This window comes from Pteropus alecto, unplaced genomic scaffold (genome assembly GCF_000325575.1).
Source record: "Pteropus alecto unplaced genomic scaffold, ASM32557v1 scaffold150, whole genome shotgun sequence".
In the NCBI taxonomy this organism is placed as follows: Eukaryota; Metazoa; Chordata; class Mammalia; order Chiroptera; family Pteropodidae; genus Pteropus; species Pteropus alecto.
This window is the reverse complement of record NW_006429686.1, coordinates 85,037-101,392: the sequence shown is the minus strand read 5'-3', so window position 1 is coordinate 101,392 and position 16,356 is coordinate 85,037. Positions and strand designations below refer to the sequence as shown.

Here is a 16,356-nt window from a genome sequence, read left to right as displayed (position 1 = left end):
CCTTCTTTATTTTGAATTCTATTTTGTCTGATATTAGTACCCCTATTCCCGCTTTTCTCTAAATCCCATTTGCTTGAAATATCATCTTCCAACCTTTCATTTTGAGTCTATATTTGTCTTTGGAACTGACATGTGTCTCCTGGAGGTAGCATATGGTTGGATTTTGTTCTTTGATCCAGTCTGTAACTTTGTGCCTTTTTATTGGTGAGTTCAGTCCTTTTACATTTAAGGTGATTATTGAAATACGAGGTCTCCTTATAGCCATTTTATCTTTTCCTTTCTGGTAGCTCGGTGTTTCCATTGTTTCCTTGTCCTTGTTTTTCTGTTTTGTTCATTTTGGTTGGCTTTTGTGAGTTTTGCCTCTGGTTCTTCTTCTTTTATGTTATATACTTCAGTTCTGAATCTTTTGTGTGTGGTTACTATTACAAATACGTAAAAGCATAGTTATAAATATACAGTCGTCCATTTTCTTTTGCGTGTGCCTTATCTCCATCCCCCTTTGCGAATTTGGGTCTTTGAATCCTCCCCTTTTCAGTCATTGTTGTCTCAGTTTGTCCCTATGTATGCTGAACATTCATTAGTATCTTAGTATAGCAAATTTCTTCTAATCCTTTAAGCTTATAATGCCCTGTTCTTAGTAATGGTTGCACCCCTCTGCTTCTATCAACCTACTAGTCACCTTACTCCTAATTATGTACTTTTTTTGGTCATTTTGTTTTAGGTGAGCTGACCTCTTTCAGTATTTCCTGTAATGCAGGCCTCATAGTAGAGAATTCCCTCAATTTTTGTATGTCTGGAAAGGCTTCTATTTCTCCTTCATATTTAAAGCATAGCCTAGCTGGATTCATTATTTTTGGCTGGTAGTTCCTTTCATTTAATAGTTTGAATATTTGATTCCACTCCTTTCTGGTTTGTAATGTTTGTGCTGAGAAGTCTGACGAAGACCTGATGGGTTTTTTTTATAGGTTACTGTCTTCTTTTCCCTGGCTACCCTGAGAATTCTGTGTTTGTCTTTGATTTTTGATAACTATAATACAATGTGTCTTGGTAAAAGCTTTTTGCGTTGAGATAATTGGGTATACTTTTGACTTCTTCATTTCCAAGCTCCAGCTCATTCCTTAGATTTGGGAAATTCTCGTCATCTACTTGTCTGAAAATGCTTTCTAATCCCTGCTCCTTTTCCTCCCCGAAAATGCCCATTATTCTTCTGTTTTCTCTAATGGTATCAGGTAGTTCTTATATTTCTCTTTCATTATTTTTATTCTTCGCTTTCTCTCTTCTTCCTTCTGACTTATTTCTAGATTTCTGTCTTCGATATCATTAATCCTTTCCTCCATTTGGTCAACTCTATTTCCCAAGCTTGCTATTTCATTTTTCAATTCTTGCAGTGTGTTCTGTATCTCCAGAAGTTCTATTTGGTTCTTGTTGAGGGTTTCAGTCTCCTTGCTTAAGAACTCGTTCTGCTCATCTAGTTGTTTTCAGTTTCTGAAATTGTTGATATGAATCGTTTTGGATCTCATTGAGTTTTTTCAGAAGTATCATCCTGAATTCTCTGTTACTTAAGTCACATATTTCTATGTCTGTAAGCTTCTTTTCTGGAGATTTTTCTCTTTTTTTCTGAGATGCCTTGTCATCTTGGCCTTGTCATCTTGGTTGTTCATGGTGTTTAATGGGCTATTTCTCCATCTGGGCATTAATGGAAATGTATTCTGCTGTTTTCCAGAAAAAAAATTTATTATATGATGGTCTGTCTAGCCTGTTGCAAAGAAGGCGTTTTTCTTTTGGTTTCCAGTAGATGGCGTCTAAACCTTTTGGATCCCTGCTTTGTATAAAGCCATAATAATGCCTTTTTTTTCCCCCTTGTATTTATTTAATCATGCTCGCTACCTTCAGTCTCAGTCCCTGTCAGTGTTAGCAACAGTTTTGGTACTGTTTTCTCAGATTCCCCCAGGGGTTCGTGATGTTCAGTCTCGGAGGATATGGGGGAGGGGCCCTCTGGGTTGGGGGTTTGGGGCTGTGGCTAAGTCTCAGTTTTGAAACCACAGCTGGTAAAAATTAACTGTTGTTTCGCTGCTGTCCTGCTTCACTGCTTTCTGCCCTGATGACTGGGCTCTGCCTCCAGCCGCGTGGAGCTCACAGCAGTCCCAGGCAGGGCTGTTCAGGGAACTCGCCACACCTTCTCCCTTCCCCTTTCTCCTACAGGGAGCTCGGCAGCTGTGAGAGGCGCCTTCTTTGTTTCTCCCAGTCCACCATTGGACACCCAGGGTTCTGATTTGTGGTTGCTCTTATGCGCAGATCCCACGCTAAGACATGCTGGTGCGCTGTTTGGTTGTTTTTTGTTGAGTTTAGGTGTTCAGCTTACTGTTGTTTCAAGGGGAGAGTTCTGGGTATGTCTCTCACTGTGCTGTGTTTCTCCAGTCCCCAATTTATTTCTAATATAAGTTCCAGGAGGATGGAATAAGATAATCAGGAAGAAGCAATATTTGAATATATACTTTTTCAAAATTAAAGATATATATGAATCACTAGATTGAAGGATCACAATGAATCCTGAACAGAAAAATTAAATAAATTTGTACCCAGATGTATCATAGTGAATATACAGCGCATTGAAGATAGTAAATATCTTAAAATCTGCCAGAGAGAAAATACATATTTATTTCAAAAGGAATTATAATCAGATAAGAGGGTTTCTTTTCAGCAATTATAGATGCCTTAGACAATGGAATAATGTCTTCAAAATGTTGAAAGGAAATATTTTTCAACCTAGAATTCTATATCTAACTAACAAACTGTAAGAGTGGGGTAAAATAAGTATATTCTTAGATATTCAGAGACTGTGAGTTATTACTCATAGAGTCTCAATGAATGAGTTACAAAAGAGTTTTGAAAGAAGGAAAATGAAATTAAAAAGTAGCAGAATACAAGAAGAAATGATGAACAATGAAGTTGGTAAAATATTGGTAAATATAAATAAACATAGGCAATAAAAATTAATAACTGTGGTCATAAATAATTTCATGGATTTGAAACAAAGAAAAACTGGAATACGATTTAAAATGAGATGGATGGGAAGATAAATTATGGGCTTTCTAGATTTAAACATGAAAGTTAAAATTTTGAGGACATACTGAAACAACAGTTAAAAAAGTTATAACTTTCAAAGTAGCACAGGAAAAAAAGAATTATAATTTGATCAGGACAGTGGAAGACAGAAAAAAGAGGAAAAAATGCAAAGAGAAAATACAAAATAACACGACTGGAATAATTTCAAATACATTATCAATTTCAATAAATGTAAACATGTTAAACTTTCAGATATGATTTTTTAAATTAATGCAGTTATATGCTACATGTAAGAGACACACTTAACCAAATTTATATAAAAAGGTTCAATATAAAGAATTGGCGAAAGGTACACTGGACATGTACTAAACAAAGGAAAGATAGTATAGCAATACTAATATGAATTTACCTTTCTGTAGATTTTTTAAATGATTTTGCTCATCTAATGTAGATAATTGCCTTTATATTTCATTTGTCATTTTCTACATTTTTTCTTGACTATTAATATTGAAAACATTGATAATTTTTAGTGATTTGGTACAATCTTAAAGATACTGATAATTAAATGGTCCTAATTATTAAATATACTTCTACAGAAATGTAACTAGACTACATGTTATCTTCATCAATGAGCAGAAGCCAAAACCTATTCAGTTAGTGTCCCAAGCCCCCAAATGGCATTTCTATTACAAGATAGTTTCTCAAGAATTAGCTGATAAATGAAATTTATAATGGTCCTTCCTAATTTACAAAGCTCTTTTACATTCATTATTTTTTTTCTTTTTTGAGTTGAGGTATATTTGGCATATAACATATTAGTTTCAAGTGTACATGTGTTGATATTTAGATATACTGTGAAACGATCACTGCAATAAGTCTAGTTAACATCCATTACCATACATAGTTACACATTTTTCTTGTAATGAGAACTTTTAAGATCTACTCTCAGTAAATTTCAAATATACAGTACAGTATTATTAACTATAGCCACCATGCTTTACATTATATCCCCACGACTTACTTATTTTATTACTGGAAGTTTGTACTTTTTGAACCCTTTCATCTATTTTGCCCACTCCCCACCCCTGCCTCTGGTAATCACCAATCTTTTCTCTGTATCTCTAAGCTCAAGGTTTTTGTTTGTTTGTTTGTTTGTTTGTTTGTTTGTTTGTTTTAAGATTCCACATGTAAGTGAGATCATGCAGTATTTGTCTTTCTCTTCCTGGCTTATTTTACGTAACATAATGCCCTTAAGGTCTGCCCAATGTTATTGGAAATGCAAGATTTAATTGTTTTATGACTGAATAATATTCCATTATATGTATGTATATCATTTATACATATCCATTCATCCATCAAACTAAGTGAACACTTAGTTTGTTTCCATGTCTTGGCTATTGTAAATAATACTACAATGGACATGGTGGTGCATATATCTTTTAGAGTTAGTATATTTGTTTTCTTTGGATAAATACTCAGAAGTGGAATTTCTAGATCATACAGTAGTTCTATTTTTACATTTTTTAGGACCCTCTACACTGTTTTCTATAGCAGCTACACTAATTTACATTCCCACCAACAGTGCACAGGGGTTCCTTTTTCCCCACATCTTCATCAACACTTGTAAATTCTTGTCTTTTTAATAAAAGCCATTCTAACAGCTGTGAGGTGATATCTCATTGTGGTTTTGATTTGCATTTTCCTTAATTAGTGATGCTGAGCATCTTTTCATGGATCTGTTAGCCATATGCATGTCTTTTTTTGAAAAATGTCTTTTCAGATCCTCTGCCCATTTTTTAATCAGATTGTTTGATTTTTTTTACTATTGAGTTGAATGAGTTCTTTATGTATTTTGGATATTAATCCCTTATAGGATATGTGATTTGCAATTATTTTCTCCTATTCAGCAGGTTACTTTTTCATCTTGTTGATGGTTTACTTTTCTGTGCACAAACTTTTTAGTTTGATGTAGTCTCACTTGTGTATTATATTGCAATTTTAATTAATTAATTAGATTTATATGTGTTAACATGGTTACTAATGTATTCCCAGATATGTTTCATGATAGTTTTGGAAATTACTATGTCTGTAAACTGAAAAGTCACTCATTTATGAGTATATAATTTGTGCAAATGGTTTGGTTGTGCTGGGTTGTTTGAAGGCTACAAAATTTAACATCTTATCCTTTATATCTGGTAACTTAGATAAGTAGATAAAACATACATTGAAAGCTAACAATAAACAATAACAGTACTATTGAGATCAAAAGACATTATAGGTAGCCTCTGACTTATGCAATCCTTTAAAAAGTCTGTTATCTACTTGCTGCTAATTATAGACCTGATCAATAACTGAAATACCCTGTTCTTTCCTAGTCTTGTAGACCTTGCTCCAGGGTGGAGTCAGTGGAAGCAAGAGGGGAAAAGTCTCTTCTCCCTCACCCATGTTCCATACACCCCTACCTATTAGTCTTATCTACATTATAAAATGCTCAGAGTAGATTTTATGAAGAAAAAAATCACTGCCTATATACATGCATTTATACAGTGTCTTTTTATATCTCACAACCTAAATGTGGTCTTCCCCTGGTTTTTTTCCTCATTAGAATATAAATCAGTTCTCACCAGAAATAAGGGTAAAATGAATCATTAAAATAACAGTGATTATAATTACAATATGTAATCATATATATACACAAAAGTATAATTTTCTGGGTTATTAACCTATATCTTAGTTATGCCTTGGACTTAAAAACATAATGTGTTTCATATGGTAATTTAGTAGTATTCAAGCTTAAAAATAAAAGAATTCTAGTTCATGATTTTCCATCTTACCCAAATTCTAAATATATTTTATCTTCTTCCTAATTATTACCTTTGAAATCTTGCTGGTCACAATGAGTGCCTGCAAATATTTCTTGTATTGAATTTACACCCATTTATATTAATTATGGACATATAATTGGGATAGGTAATTACAATCCCAAGTTACTAAATTAAAAAAAACAAAGCATGATTTTTCAGAGGAATTCTTCATATAAACATTTATATCTTGCCAGTTCTTAATATTAACACTCAAATAAGAAAACAGGCATAGAAAACATTCCAACTTGTTCCTGGCAGGGTCAATCATAGGATATTTTTTCCTATAAGCTAAATATAATTACTTAATTTTTAAAAATTGGAATAACCTCTTACTTGTTCTTTGCATGCTATATTTTACAACACATCGATGAGGAACACTCAGTATAACTTAGGTCATTGTAATAGCTACTTTTCACTGGTCTATATTATTTTATTAGTTTTTGGAAGGGAGATTTATTTCTAGAAGATAAAAAGATTAAATCATTGCCCAATCTTCAGTTTAGTCTTATTAGCTTTGACTTTTTCTCTTGGCTTTGGTCGATTCCTTTCATTTTTATGTGTGATTAAATGTTTTATTATTTTTGTTATTAAACATGATTATAGGAAATTAAGTGCATTCATCAACTGAATTTTGAGTTTAAATTGTAATATTGCAATATTTTGCATCCCCGGTGAGTAACAAGTATGTATTCAACTGCTTCATCTTTTCTTACAATTCAGTCTAGTATTTTACCTTGTAATAAATTTTCAGTAAGTCTCTTCTTAGGTTTAAGGAACCAAGAAAGTAGTCTGGGAATATGTAATAAAGTTAAGAAAGGAGAAGTAGTACATTAACCACACTGAAAACTTACTGTTGATACTCCTTGCCTCAGCAAGTTTTTGTTCGTTTGTTTGTTTTCTGTTTTCTAGTGCCAGGATGATAATGAATGCCAAAGTATAGGCAGCATGCATGGAAGCAATTCAGCAACCATGGTACACTCTTAAACAGAGTTGTGTCAGCTTTCCTCCGCTAGCAGAACTGACAACATGAGAGTCTTGTTCCAAAACGTAGTTTTTTTCCTGATTCTACCATATATATTCAGTTCCCCTGATATATTACTCAATTAAAATATTATTTTACAAAATTCCTTAGCATGGTATCTGGTACAAAATAGGTACTCAGTAATTATATTTTATGAATGAATGAATGTCATAATGTGTAGGAGAGAAATTATATTCTGCCTTAAAAATTAAATGTGTTAGATAAATTGTACATAAATGAATTGAACAATCAAGAATCGAAGTGATCTTTCATCTCAGTTTAATTCCCTCTTTGTTTTCCATATGCTATTTATATCTGAAAGTAGTATAATATATAATAAATTAATGGTCTTTTTGAAGGTGAGTTATATCCAAGAAAAAAGACTGTTTTGTATTTGTTCAGGTTACTATTAGCAAAGATTAACACAATTTTTTTAAGCTTAAATTTCACCAATATTGAGCAGTGGTCCCATCTCTAAAGGGTATTATTCTCATGAATTTGACTTAACTTGAATTTGTCACTGAATCTAAAGAGAATATATGTTTATTTAAGAGCATGTAGAAAATATAGAAAAAGTATAAAGAAGATAATTACAAATCTCCATAAAGCTATTAACAGAGAAAACTATCACTTTTTAATACTTTGGAGTATATTTATTTTTTAAGTGAATTTAGTTCTTTCCTTACTTTAATAAGAATTATCTTTTGGACATTCAATTTACATTTTTCTGAGTGGTTGTTTGATTTTTAAAGTTAAACTATTCCTCATTAATCTGTGCTTTTTTGAAGTGAATAATTTGACTTGGTTAGTTTATATGTCAATTGTGTCTATTCATTGTGTCTTTAACAGGTCGAGAAAGCGTAAGCACTAGTATGCAGGGGAAAGCCAGAAAAACTATAAGTCATGGGTGGGAAAGTCAGCTGTGGAGAGAGAAAAAGTTTGGCTTAGTAGATCACCTACACTACAGCTCTGTTTATCCTGAAAGTATTCCACGGAAATTTACTGTCGAACACAAAAGTTTTCTTATTCAGCAGTATAATTCTCAGCCTGCAAAATACATACCACCAGAAGAAAGGGCCCCCAAACTTAATGATTTTAAAAGTGCCCGAAGCCTTGGACATTTTGAAGTAACCATCCTAGGTAAGTCATCTGTTCTTCTCTTTGAATATTGTGAATTTAGCATATTTTAAATATAGATGGTAATATTTTGATTCAAAAAATAAGCACCCCCACAACACACACACACACACACACACACACACACACACACACACACACACAAATTAAGCCCAATGAGAACTCCTATTTGGCTCAAACCAAATGAATAATGTACATTAAGCTCTAATCGTGGGCTTTTGAACATTGGCAAGTCCTCAGAAAGTATATGAGGAGAAAAGATTGGGAATCTAGGGAACTTTCCTCACCTCTGTCTGACTGCTGCTGAAACTGATTCTGTTCCCCATTAGCCATCAGTTTCCGGCCCATATTATCTGCCTCTTTTTCAGAGCACCTGAACCATTGAAAGGTAAAATATAGGTTAAAGAGGAAAGGGTGCTAAGCAAGAGAAGCTCCTATGAACAGAGACCTGTTTAGCCCTGAAGAAAATAAAATTCTCAGGTAACTCAGGTTGAACAGAAAGAAGCCACTGAATAAACTTCTCATGTCTGATAAGGGAAAATGAGCTGATTTTCTCAAGTTGTTCAAAAGCTAGAAGTAGCTAATGAACTTACAGAAATTTAAAGGAGTCAACACATTTTTAAACATATTTATTTTTAAATTTGTTTTTAATGAGGGAATGTACACAAAAAATAATTTTAACATAAAATTTTAGCCAAAATGAGCTAATCTCAAAGTCAAGGGAAAAAATTTTATTTGTATTTGTGTTTTAAAGGAAGGTCTCATTGTTTTAAAATGGAAGAATGAGGAAAAATCATTTGTAAATTAATTTAATGCCTGAAAGAAAATGCAGTTTATAGATTTTTATATCTAGACTACTGGAATGAATTACCTTGACCTCTATCAAGATTCCTTTTTCCCCTTTACTCTCTTCTACTCCCACTTTCCTACCCCCTTACACATAAATATGTACATATATGTGATTGTGTATATGTGTATAATCTATGAAAAGTATGAATTTCCACTGACTTTGTTAGACAGCTTTAGACATAAGTTTCAAATGCTGCTTTTCAGTAGACTGCATGACTTGTTCTCTTTGAGTACTTTACCAATCTTGGTTTTATATCTTGGTTTTAATAGGAAATAAAAATTACAGCAAAGATTTCCCATATATCACAAAATGTAACCATTGAAATCATGAAATCTTCTGGAAACACAGAAGTTGAATTATATGGGAACCTGACATTTTTTTTTTTCTCTAACACAACTCTGAACTCTAGTTTTAACTAAAGAACTCAAAGCAAATGTTATTAATAATGTTGAATATAAATCACCTTATTTTACAATTTAGAAAGCAACTCAAAAATTACCATCAATGACATGCTGACAATAAACCTTCCTGAAAATATCAGGATTTTCAGCTTCCGATATTTTCTCAATTCTAAGGCATACTTTTTTTTTTTTCACATTTACAAGTTGGAATGCATCTTATGGTCAGTGGGTACATTTAATGCAGTGTTTCCTTTTTATTAAAACAAACTTATTCAGTAGATTATATATCTTAGCATTAAATTTAGTCTTGGAATCAAGGAAATAAGATACCAGAATGTACACATTCACATGAGTTTTGCAGCATTGTTAAAATTCATTGGATAACTACACTTGCTATAATACTGAGTTGAAATACTCCATAAATTCTAGATATCATGACTATTTTAGTTTATGAATACCAAATTTTAATAATCTTTAGAAATCTTTAAGTAGCTTTTAGTTGTATGTTACATTAAAGCTATGGAATTTAGTATCATTTGCCCATAAAAAGGAAAGAATGAGCTTGCGTTTCTGAATTAGTTTACAGCTCTACAGGAAGGACTTTGCTTACCCATAATTGGCCCATACTCAGTACTTAAGAATTGCTGTAGGGATGAATAGGAAAGATATTAAGGTCCTGGAATCTGTAGGACACGGTTAACAATGTCAGAGAAGAACAAAAGGGAGGAGTTAAAGATAGCTCTCAGGTTTCTGGTTTGGGTGACTGGGTAGAATTCATAGAGTTTTAAATCTTTGCTCTTTGTGTTTATCCTTGTTCCAGCCACAATGGGCTCCTTACTCTGGTCGTTACTTTCGGCTATTCCCTGAAATACCCTCCTGTTTTTTTAAATTCTACTCAGCCTTTAGTACCCAGCCCAAACCCTTGCCTTTTATCCAACTTATCTGACATTGACCGAAATAAAGAGATGACAGTCATAGGTCAGGATTCACTTTGGTTATTTCCCAATAGCCCCTTTTCTATTGCAGCTTTTAATAGTCCTAATGGTAAGTGTTTGACACTTGTCTTGTATATTTGAGGACAGACGGAACCTAGTTACTACTATACATACTGTACCATATATATTTAAGTCCAAATGGCAATAAGGGAAGCAGTACTTCTCTGAATTCACCTATCTTGTAATGGCATCTGTCAAGAATGACCAAGAAAGCACTCTACATGTTTTCATTTATGTTTTCATTTATGACCAGGCTGTCCTCTGTATATTAAGATTTCAACTTTTCATCAGTAGGGAAAATTTTTTGGATTGTTATTTCCAGCAATAGTGATATATTGTGCTGAAGTGTCTCCTCTTTCAAACAATAGCATGTATTCATAAATGTTTGCACAGCTAAGGGTTTAGTCTGTAGTTTTGAAACACAGTTTTTTACAGATATGAAGCTTTTTGGCATATGTTAGGATCAAACCTGCAAATTTGGCCTCCTTAGCACCATGTACTAACCCACTGAACTTTTAATAAAGTGTGATTTTTCAATAACAGGTCTGAACCATGAGATAGCAATTGATGTCGCATTCCTACCCATGTATTGTTCAGAAGATATCCGAGCATCTCAAATAGACACGTTATTAACCTGCATGAATTACAGCTGTGTATATCCACAGGAAGTAAATGGTAATGAAAGGGTGCCAGGTCCAAGAGCAATTGCGGGTAAGACGATCTCATTATTCTTTTCATTCAGAAATTAAAATTAATTAATATTGTAAACAGTCTTAACCTTAAGATATTATATAAACAGTCTAACCTTAACATTTAATACAGTTTACCCATTTGGTAAACATACCCAAGACCTATAAGTGAGAATATATTTTTAAATAAAATTGAATGGATTCATGGTTTCTATTCGAGGCAAGCATTAAGAATGTTCTCTTATAATACAATTCTAAATGTAAGTATTCATTAGACCTAAGTGGTATGCATATGAGCAGTGCAGATTCTGCTATTCTCTCCTTTTAACTCAAGCAAGATAATTTGTTCTTTCACCTTATAATTGCCTGAAATTTTAATACCTCCATAGTATAATATAGTACAATTGTTTTCTCTTATAAACATTTAGTTATTCAAGTGCTATGCAATAAATTCCTTGAGGAGTGCTAAAAGTGTATGTAATCCCAATAGTGAAGCCCTTCAACCAACTAATTGTTTAGTTTTCTACATAATATACCAAATATATGTATATATATTTTATTCACTTTTAAGAAAGCCTTTATTATCTTGGGATTTTGTGGTTGGTCTTCCTATGCTGATGAAACTCTTGGGTGTATGTTGTTTTTAAACAAATCTTATGAGCTGTGCCTGATGATTAACTTTTGGCATTAATGGTTACTGCAAACTGAACATGAGTAGCTAATTTTATAAGAAAGCACGGCATAGGGAATGCAGTTAGCATTAATGTAATGACTAGGTAGAAAGCCAGAGGAGAGAAAGAGCAATTTGGAGGATCGTTTTATAAATTATATAAATGTCTAACCAATGTACTGTGTACTTGAAACTAATAAAATGATTTTTTTTAAAAAGAGATGAAGTTTGTTTCTTTTCCCGAGTCTTTTTTAGAGATGACATATTAGCTGACTTGCAGTATTACTTCTTACACTGCAGCTCCTTAGACTTCCAGAAATTCTGCATTTCTTAATTCATGCTTTAATATGTAGTTTAAATATTTGTTCACTCATGTTCTTGCTTCATACAATATTCACTTCTGTTACGTTTCTTCTGCTATATGTATATGTTATTATTAAAATAAAATATCAAGGCAAAATTCTCAGACACCTACAAGTTGTTAGTGCCATTCTACCAAAGCAGTTAACATTTGGGAGATGAAAGGCAAGAATCAGTAGAGGAGAAAAGTGATGTAATCAAAAGCAAGGTGATTCATTTTGTGTTTTTCATGACATAGCATTATTAATAATAATGGTGTCAATTTAGCTCTGTGCCAACAACTGTGCCTGAGCATTTTCATAAGTCACGACTAATCCTAATAAAAGCCTTGCAAGGTGAACATCATTATCCCCTATTTATAGATAATTAGACTGAAAATCATATTTACTAGCATGATGACAGCTAAGATTTGAACCCAGATCTGATTTAAAACTTTTTTAATTCCTTCTGTGATTCCAAACTGAGAGATAAAAATAGGTACAGAATAATGTAATGTGGTGGCTTATAAGATAACATTGGTGGTGTCATCTTTTAAACATTTTTTATGAACTAGTTTATTTTTGTTACTATGAAAATGTATATTACTCTGCTCCATTAAAAAAAATAAAAAGTAAAAATAACTAAATATGGCTTTGGAGTACCAGCCCATATCTTAACATTATTAGTAGTATCTGTTTGATGTATTCACTATTTTCTGCAGAAGTTACTATTTTCTGCAGAAGTTACTGTAACATAACTTTGATGAATGTGATGAACAGAGGGAAGAGGGAGAAGATGAAAGACAGTGTTAATATTAGAAAAAAAAATCAGCTTATATGATACTAAATCCAAGTAAATATTTAACTATTTTACAATACTTACCATATGCTTTTTACTTTTAGGTGATATTATAAAAGCAGTAACTGAGCTGGATAGAACGCATGTCGTCTGTATCTTGGATATCTGTAATTTGGGTAACAACAAGGTAGAAGTCTGTTTGCATAAAATTTACAGTCCAGATAATATTTATTAAAAATTGAAAAATGGAATTATTACAGGTTATAAAGAGGGCACTGCTTTAAAGATATTATTTTGTTGGTAATATCAATAACTTTTTTTCTGCAAAAATATCACTTAAGCTCTAAAGTTATTAAGTAGTTTTATGTTCGTCTTGTATTTGGAGCTAACACACTTCATTTTAAATTTATTACTGAAACAGCCATCAAAACAATTTTTGTCAATCAAGAAAATTTACATAACTTTGATATGATTATTATCTTGACTTGTAATAATTTATGTTCACTGTTTTATTTGTGAAGTGTACTTTTGTTATAAAGCCTCAGCATAAGGCATCCTGACTTAGAAGAGTAACTTTTTATGAACATTTAACGTCCTGCCACTTTGATTCACCTATAATGGGAAATTTTGAATTGCTAATTTGACAATTGAATTCTTCTAAAGTAGCAAACCTGCATTTCTCATAAATAAGGTAGTTTCTATTATTTTCAAAAGCACACATTAGTTGTTATGGCCCAGTTGCCCAGGTCTTTAGTTTGGTCAGCTGTACAATGTGAATGCTAAATTAAGTTGTCTTAATGGTTTTCCACTCCCTATTGTGACTTCATATCTTTTAAATTTCTAAATGTTTTGACCAGTGTGTGATCTTAAAGCCAAAAGCTACAGTATGTCTATGTTCTTGCTGTATTCATTTGTAATTTTGATACATGTAATGTGAGTTTAGTGAAATTTTATCTCAAATTAACATTTAAGTGCTCATATTCAAAGTATAAAACAGTAACTAAGGGAATTGATTTTATTCTGGTTGTCTATTTAAGTGTAAATGGCCTTTCCACATTTGCAAGGCCATATGGCTGACATCTATGTGGTTGACATCTGTGTGCGTCTATGACTATCACACGAGTTAAAAATTATTCTGTATTAAGATAAATCTGATTGTAGTAAGCTGTTAACTTGTGGAGTTTCTTTCTAGCCCTATGGTTCCGTGACTTCACATTCTATACATTTTAAATGTGTTGAGCAGCTCATGAACCTAAAGACAGATGCTACATGTTGTTCATAAATGTGTTCAGTCTTTTGTTCTTTATAAGTGTGTCTAAATGTTAATTAAAATTATAAATCCTCATGTTGAAATTTGAGTGTACTATTAAAGAAGTTAAAACAATAACTTTTTTGGTCACCCATATTATTTTGAATGGATTTGATGTCTTTTATATTTTTGGCCTATAATAGAGCTACATGTACTTGCTAAATGAACCAATATGATTCTTCCATATGGGTTGAAGAATGTTGTTTTATCAAGAAATCTGGGTTTTTTGTATTTAGCTATAATAAACTTTATAAGACAATTCAATTTTAGTGCCACATAAATATTGGGGAAGGGAAAAAAAATAATACTTAAGTGGCTATTGACTAAAACCTCAGGCTGAGATTTCAAAACTATACACTTTAGCAGGTGTAATTTCTGTTCTCATATTGAATGAGAAATATGAACATTTTTTTTTAATTTAGGGTTTTTAAAAACAAATTCTCTGGCAATTTATTTTATATTCTAGTAACATTTCTACCCAAATTTGGAGTTAAACATCTTTGTCCACATTTCTGGATGTTGCAAAATTAGATAGCTACTGTGATAGTTTCCTAAGAAAAATAGCAAACTACCATCAGAATTTATCTTTAAGTGGCAATATGTGTTCATTAATTCCAAAGCAACACAAATATACTACCGTGATGTCACCTTCATGCTAACAAGTCAGTTACTAAATTAAGAAATATTACATAGTCTACCAGAGGACCACAGTCTCTCTCTGAAGTTTCTAATTTTATATGGCACATGAGATATACACATTGAAATCCATTGGTAAGCTATTAAAAGAAGGGAAGAATCTGAGCACATGTTCTCTCTGCCATTTTTATTTCTTTGTTGGAATTATACTGCATTCATTTTACTCATATTAAGATAAGGACTTTTAAGAAACTTGAAACCTTTACTTGGTAACACTAAAATATTTGATGTTTTTAGCTAGATACCTTCTGCTAATATGGACTATAGATTATAACCAATTCTATTATTCCAAAATCATTTATATAGTTTATAATTGAGCTGGTTGCTATTTCACTGGTTACCTTTTCAGGTACATTTTCTTTCTTTCCTTCTTTCTTTCTTTCTTTCTTTCTTTCTTTCTTTCTTTCTTTCTTTCTTTCTTTCTTTCTTTCTTTCTTTTTTTTTCTTCTTTATGCATTGCTACCCAAGAATTTTCAGGTAAATTGATGGGAGATGAAATATCTATTACTGGTTCCTGTTTATTTTAATAATCAACTGCTTTTACTGAAAGAATTTTAGGAAAAATATATTAAAATTTAATAAGTAAAATAAGGTATGTGGACTATCCAAAAATTACAGTTATTTGAGATTACATTTGTGTCAAGTCATACTGTATTATATTTGTCCCAACTTTCCAAAATAGAAACATTACATATAAACTTATTTATTGGTCCAAGTCATACTACCCACTATATTATCCCTCATTCTTACTTTGTTATGTTAATAGCACTTTTAGCCCTAAGTTTTTGCTTTTCTTTATACTAAAGAAATAAAAAGTAGATTTGGGGGGTGGGGAACAGATTTAAAGCTGGCTATAGCTCCATCCCTAAATCCCTGCGGAACTTTAAGAAAAGCCACTTAAACTGCTTGACCTTAATTTCATTATTTGTAAAATTAGAAAAATAGTGGTCCCATCCAGTTCTATTATTCTTTGGTGTATTAATATGTTATTAGGACACTGAAAATGTCTTTGTATTATTTTAATGTGTTTCATGAAAATGTGATTTTCTATGAAGAACATTTTAAAGTTATGATTAGACTATTATCAATGACAGCAACTCATTGTAAAAAAAAATTTGAAATCTTTGAATCTCAGTTACTTTTACTCTAGTGTTCTTCCTAAGTTGTTGCCTGTTCAGTGACACATATATTTTTTTCAAAACAGAAATCTGAAATATTTTAACTTTTTTAATCATATGCACATTTTCATTGAAAATCAAGCAACTCTTTTTAAAGAATTCAACTACCTCTGATTCTATTCTGAAATTATTGTATTTCACCCCTAGTAGCTTAAGATCTAGATGTTGCCCCTAACAAGATTTTAATATCTATTTTGTAGAGGGAGATCTGAAATAGAAAAAGACTGAATGATTTAATGTAAAATTGCCAAGGCAATTAAGGTGTATAGTTAGGCTTACAACTCCAAAGTCCGTTTTTTTTTTTTTTCATGTCTAATTTGAGCACAAAGTAAAATGTTTGACT

General features: G+C 32.0%; 1 protein-coding gene across 3 annotated transcripts in view; it reads left to right on the top strand.

The window, feature by feature from the left end:
* Window positions 1-14,214, top strand: part of CUNHXorf57 (chromosome unknown CXorf57 homolog) — a 57,105-nt gene extending 42,891 nt beyond the window's left edge. For all 3 annotated transcript variants that reach the window (XM_015597556.2, XM_015597502.2, XM_006904027.3), the window contains 3 exons: window positions 7,801-8,091; window positions 10,878-11,045; window positions 12,935-14,214. In XM_015597556.2, the coding sequence (XP_015453042.1) occupies window positions 7,801-8,091; window positions 10,878-11,045; window positions 12,935-13,065 (590 nt within the window). In that variant the 3' untranslated portion in view covers window positions 13,066-14,214. The remainder of the gene's footprint in view (window positions 1-7,800; window positions 8,092-10,877; window positions 11,046-12,934) is intronic.
* Window positions 14,215-16,356: the final 2,142 nt, after the last annotated feature.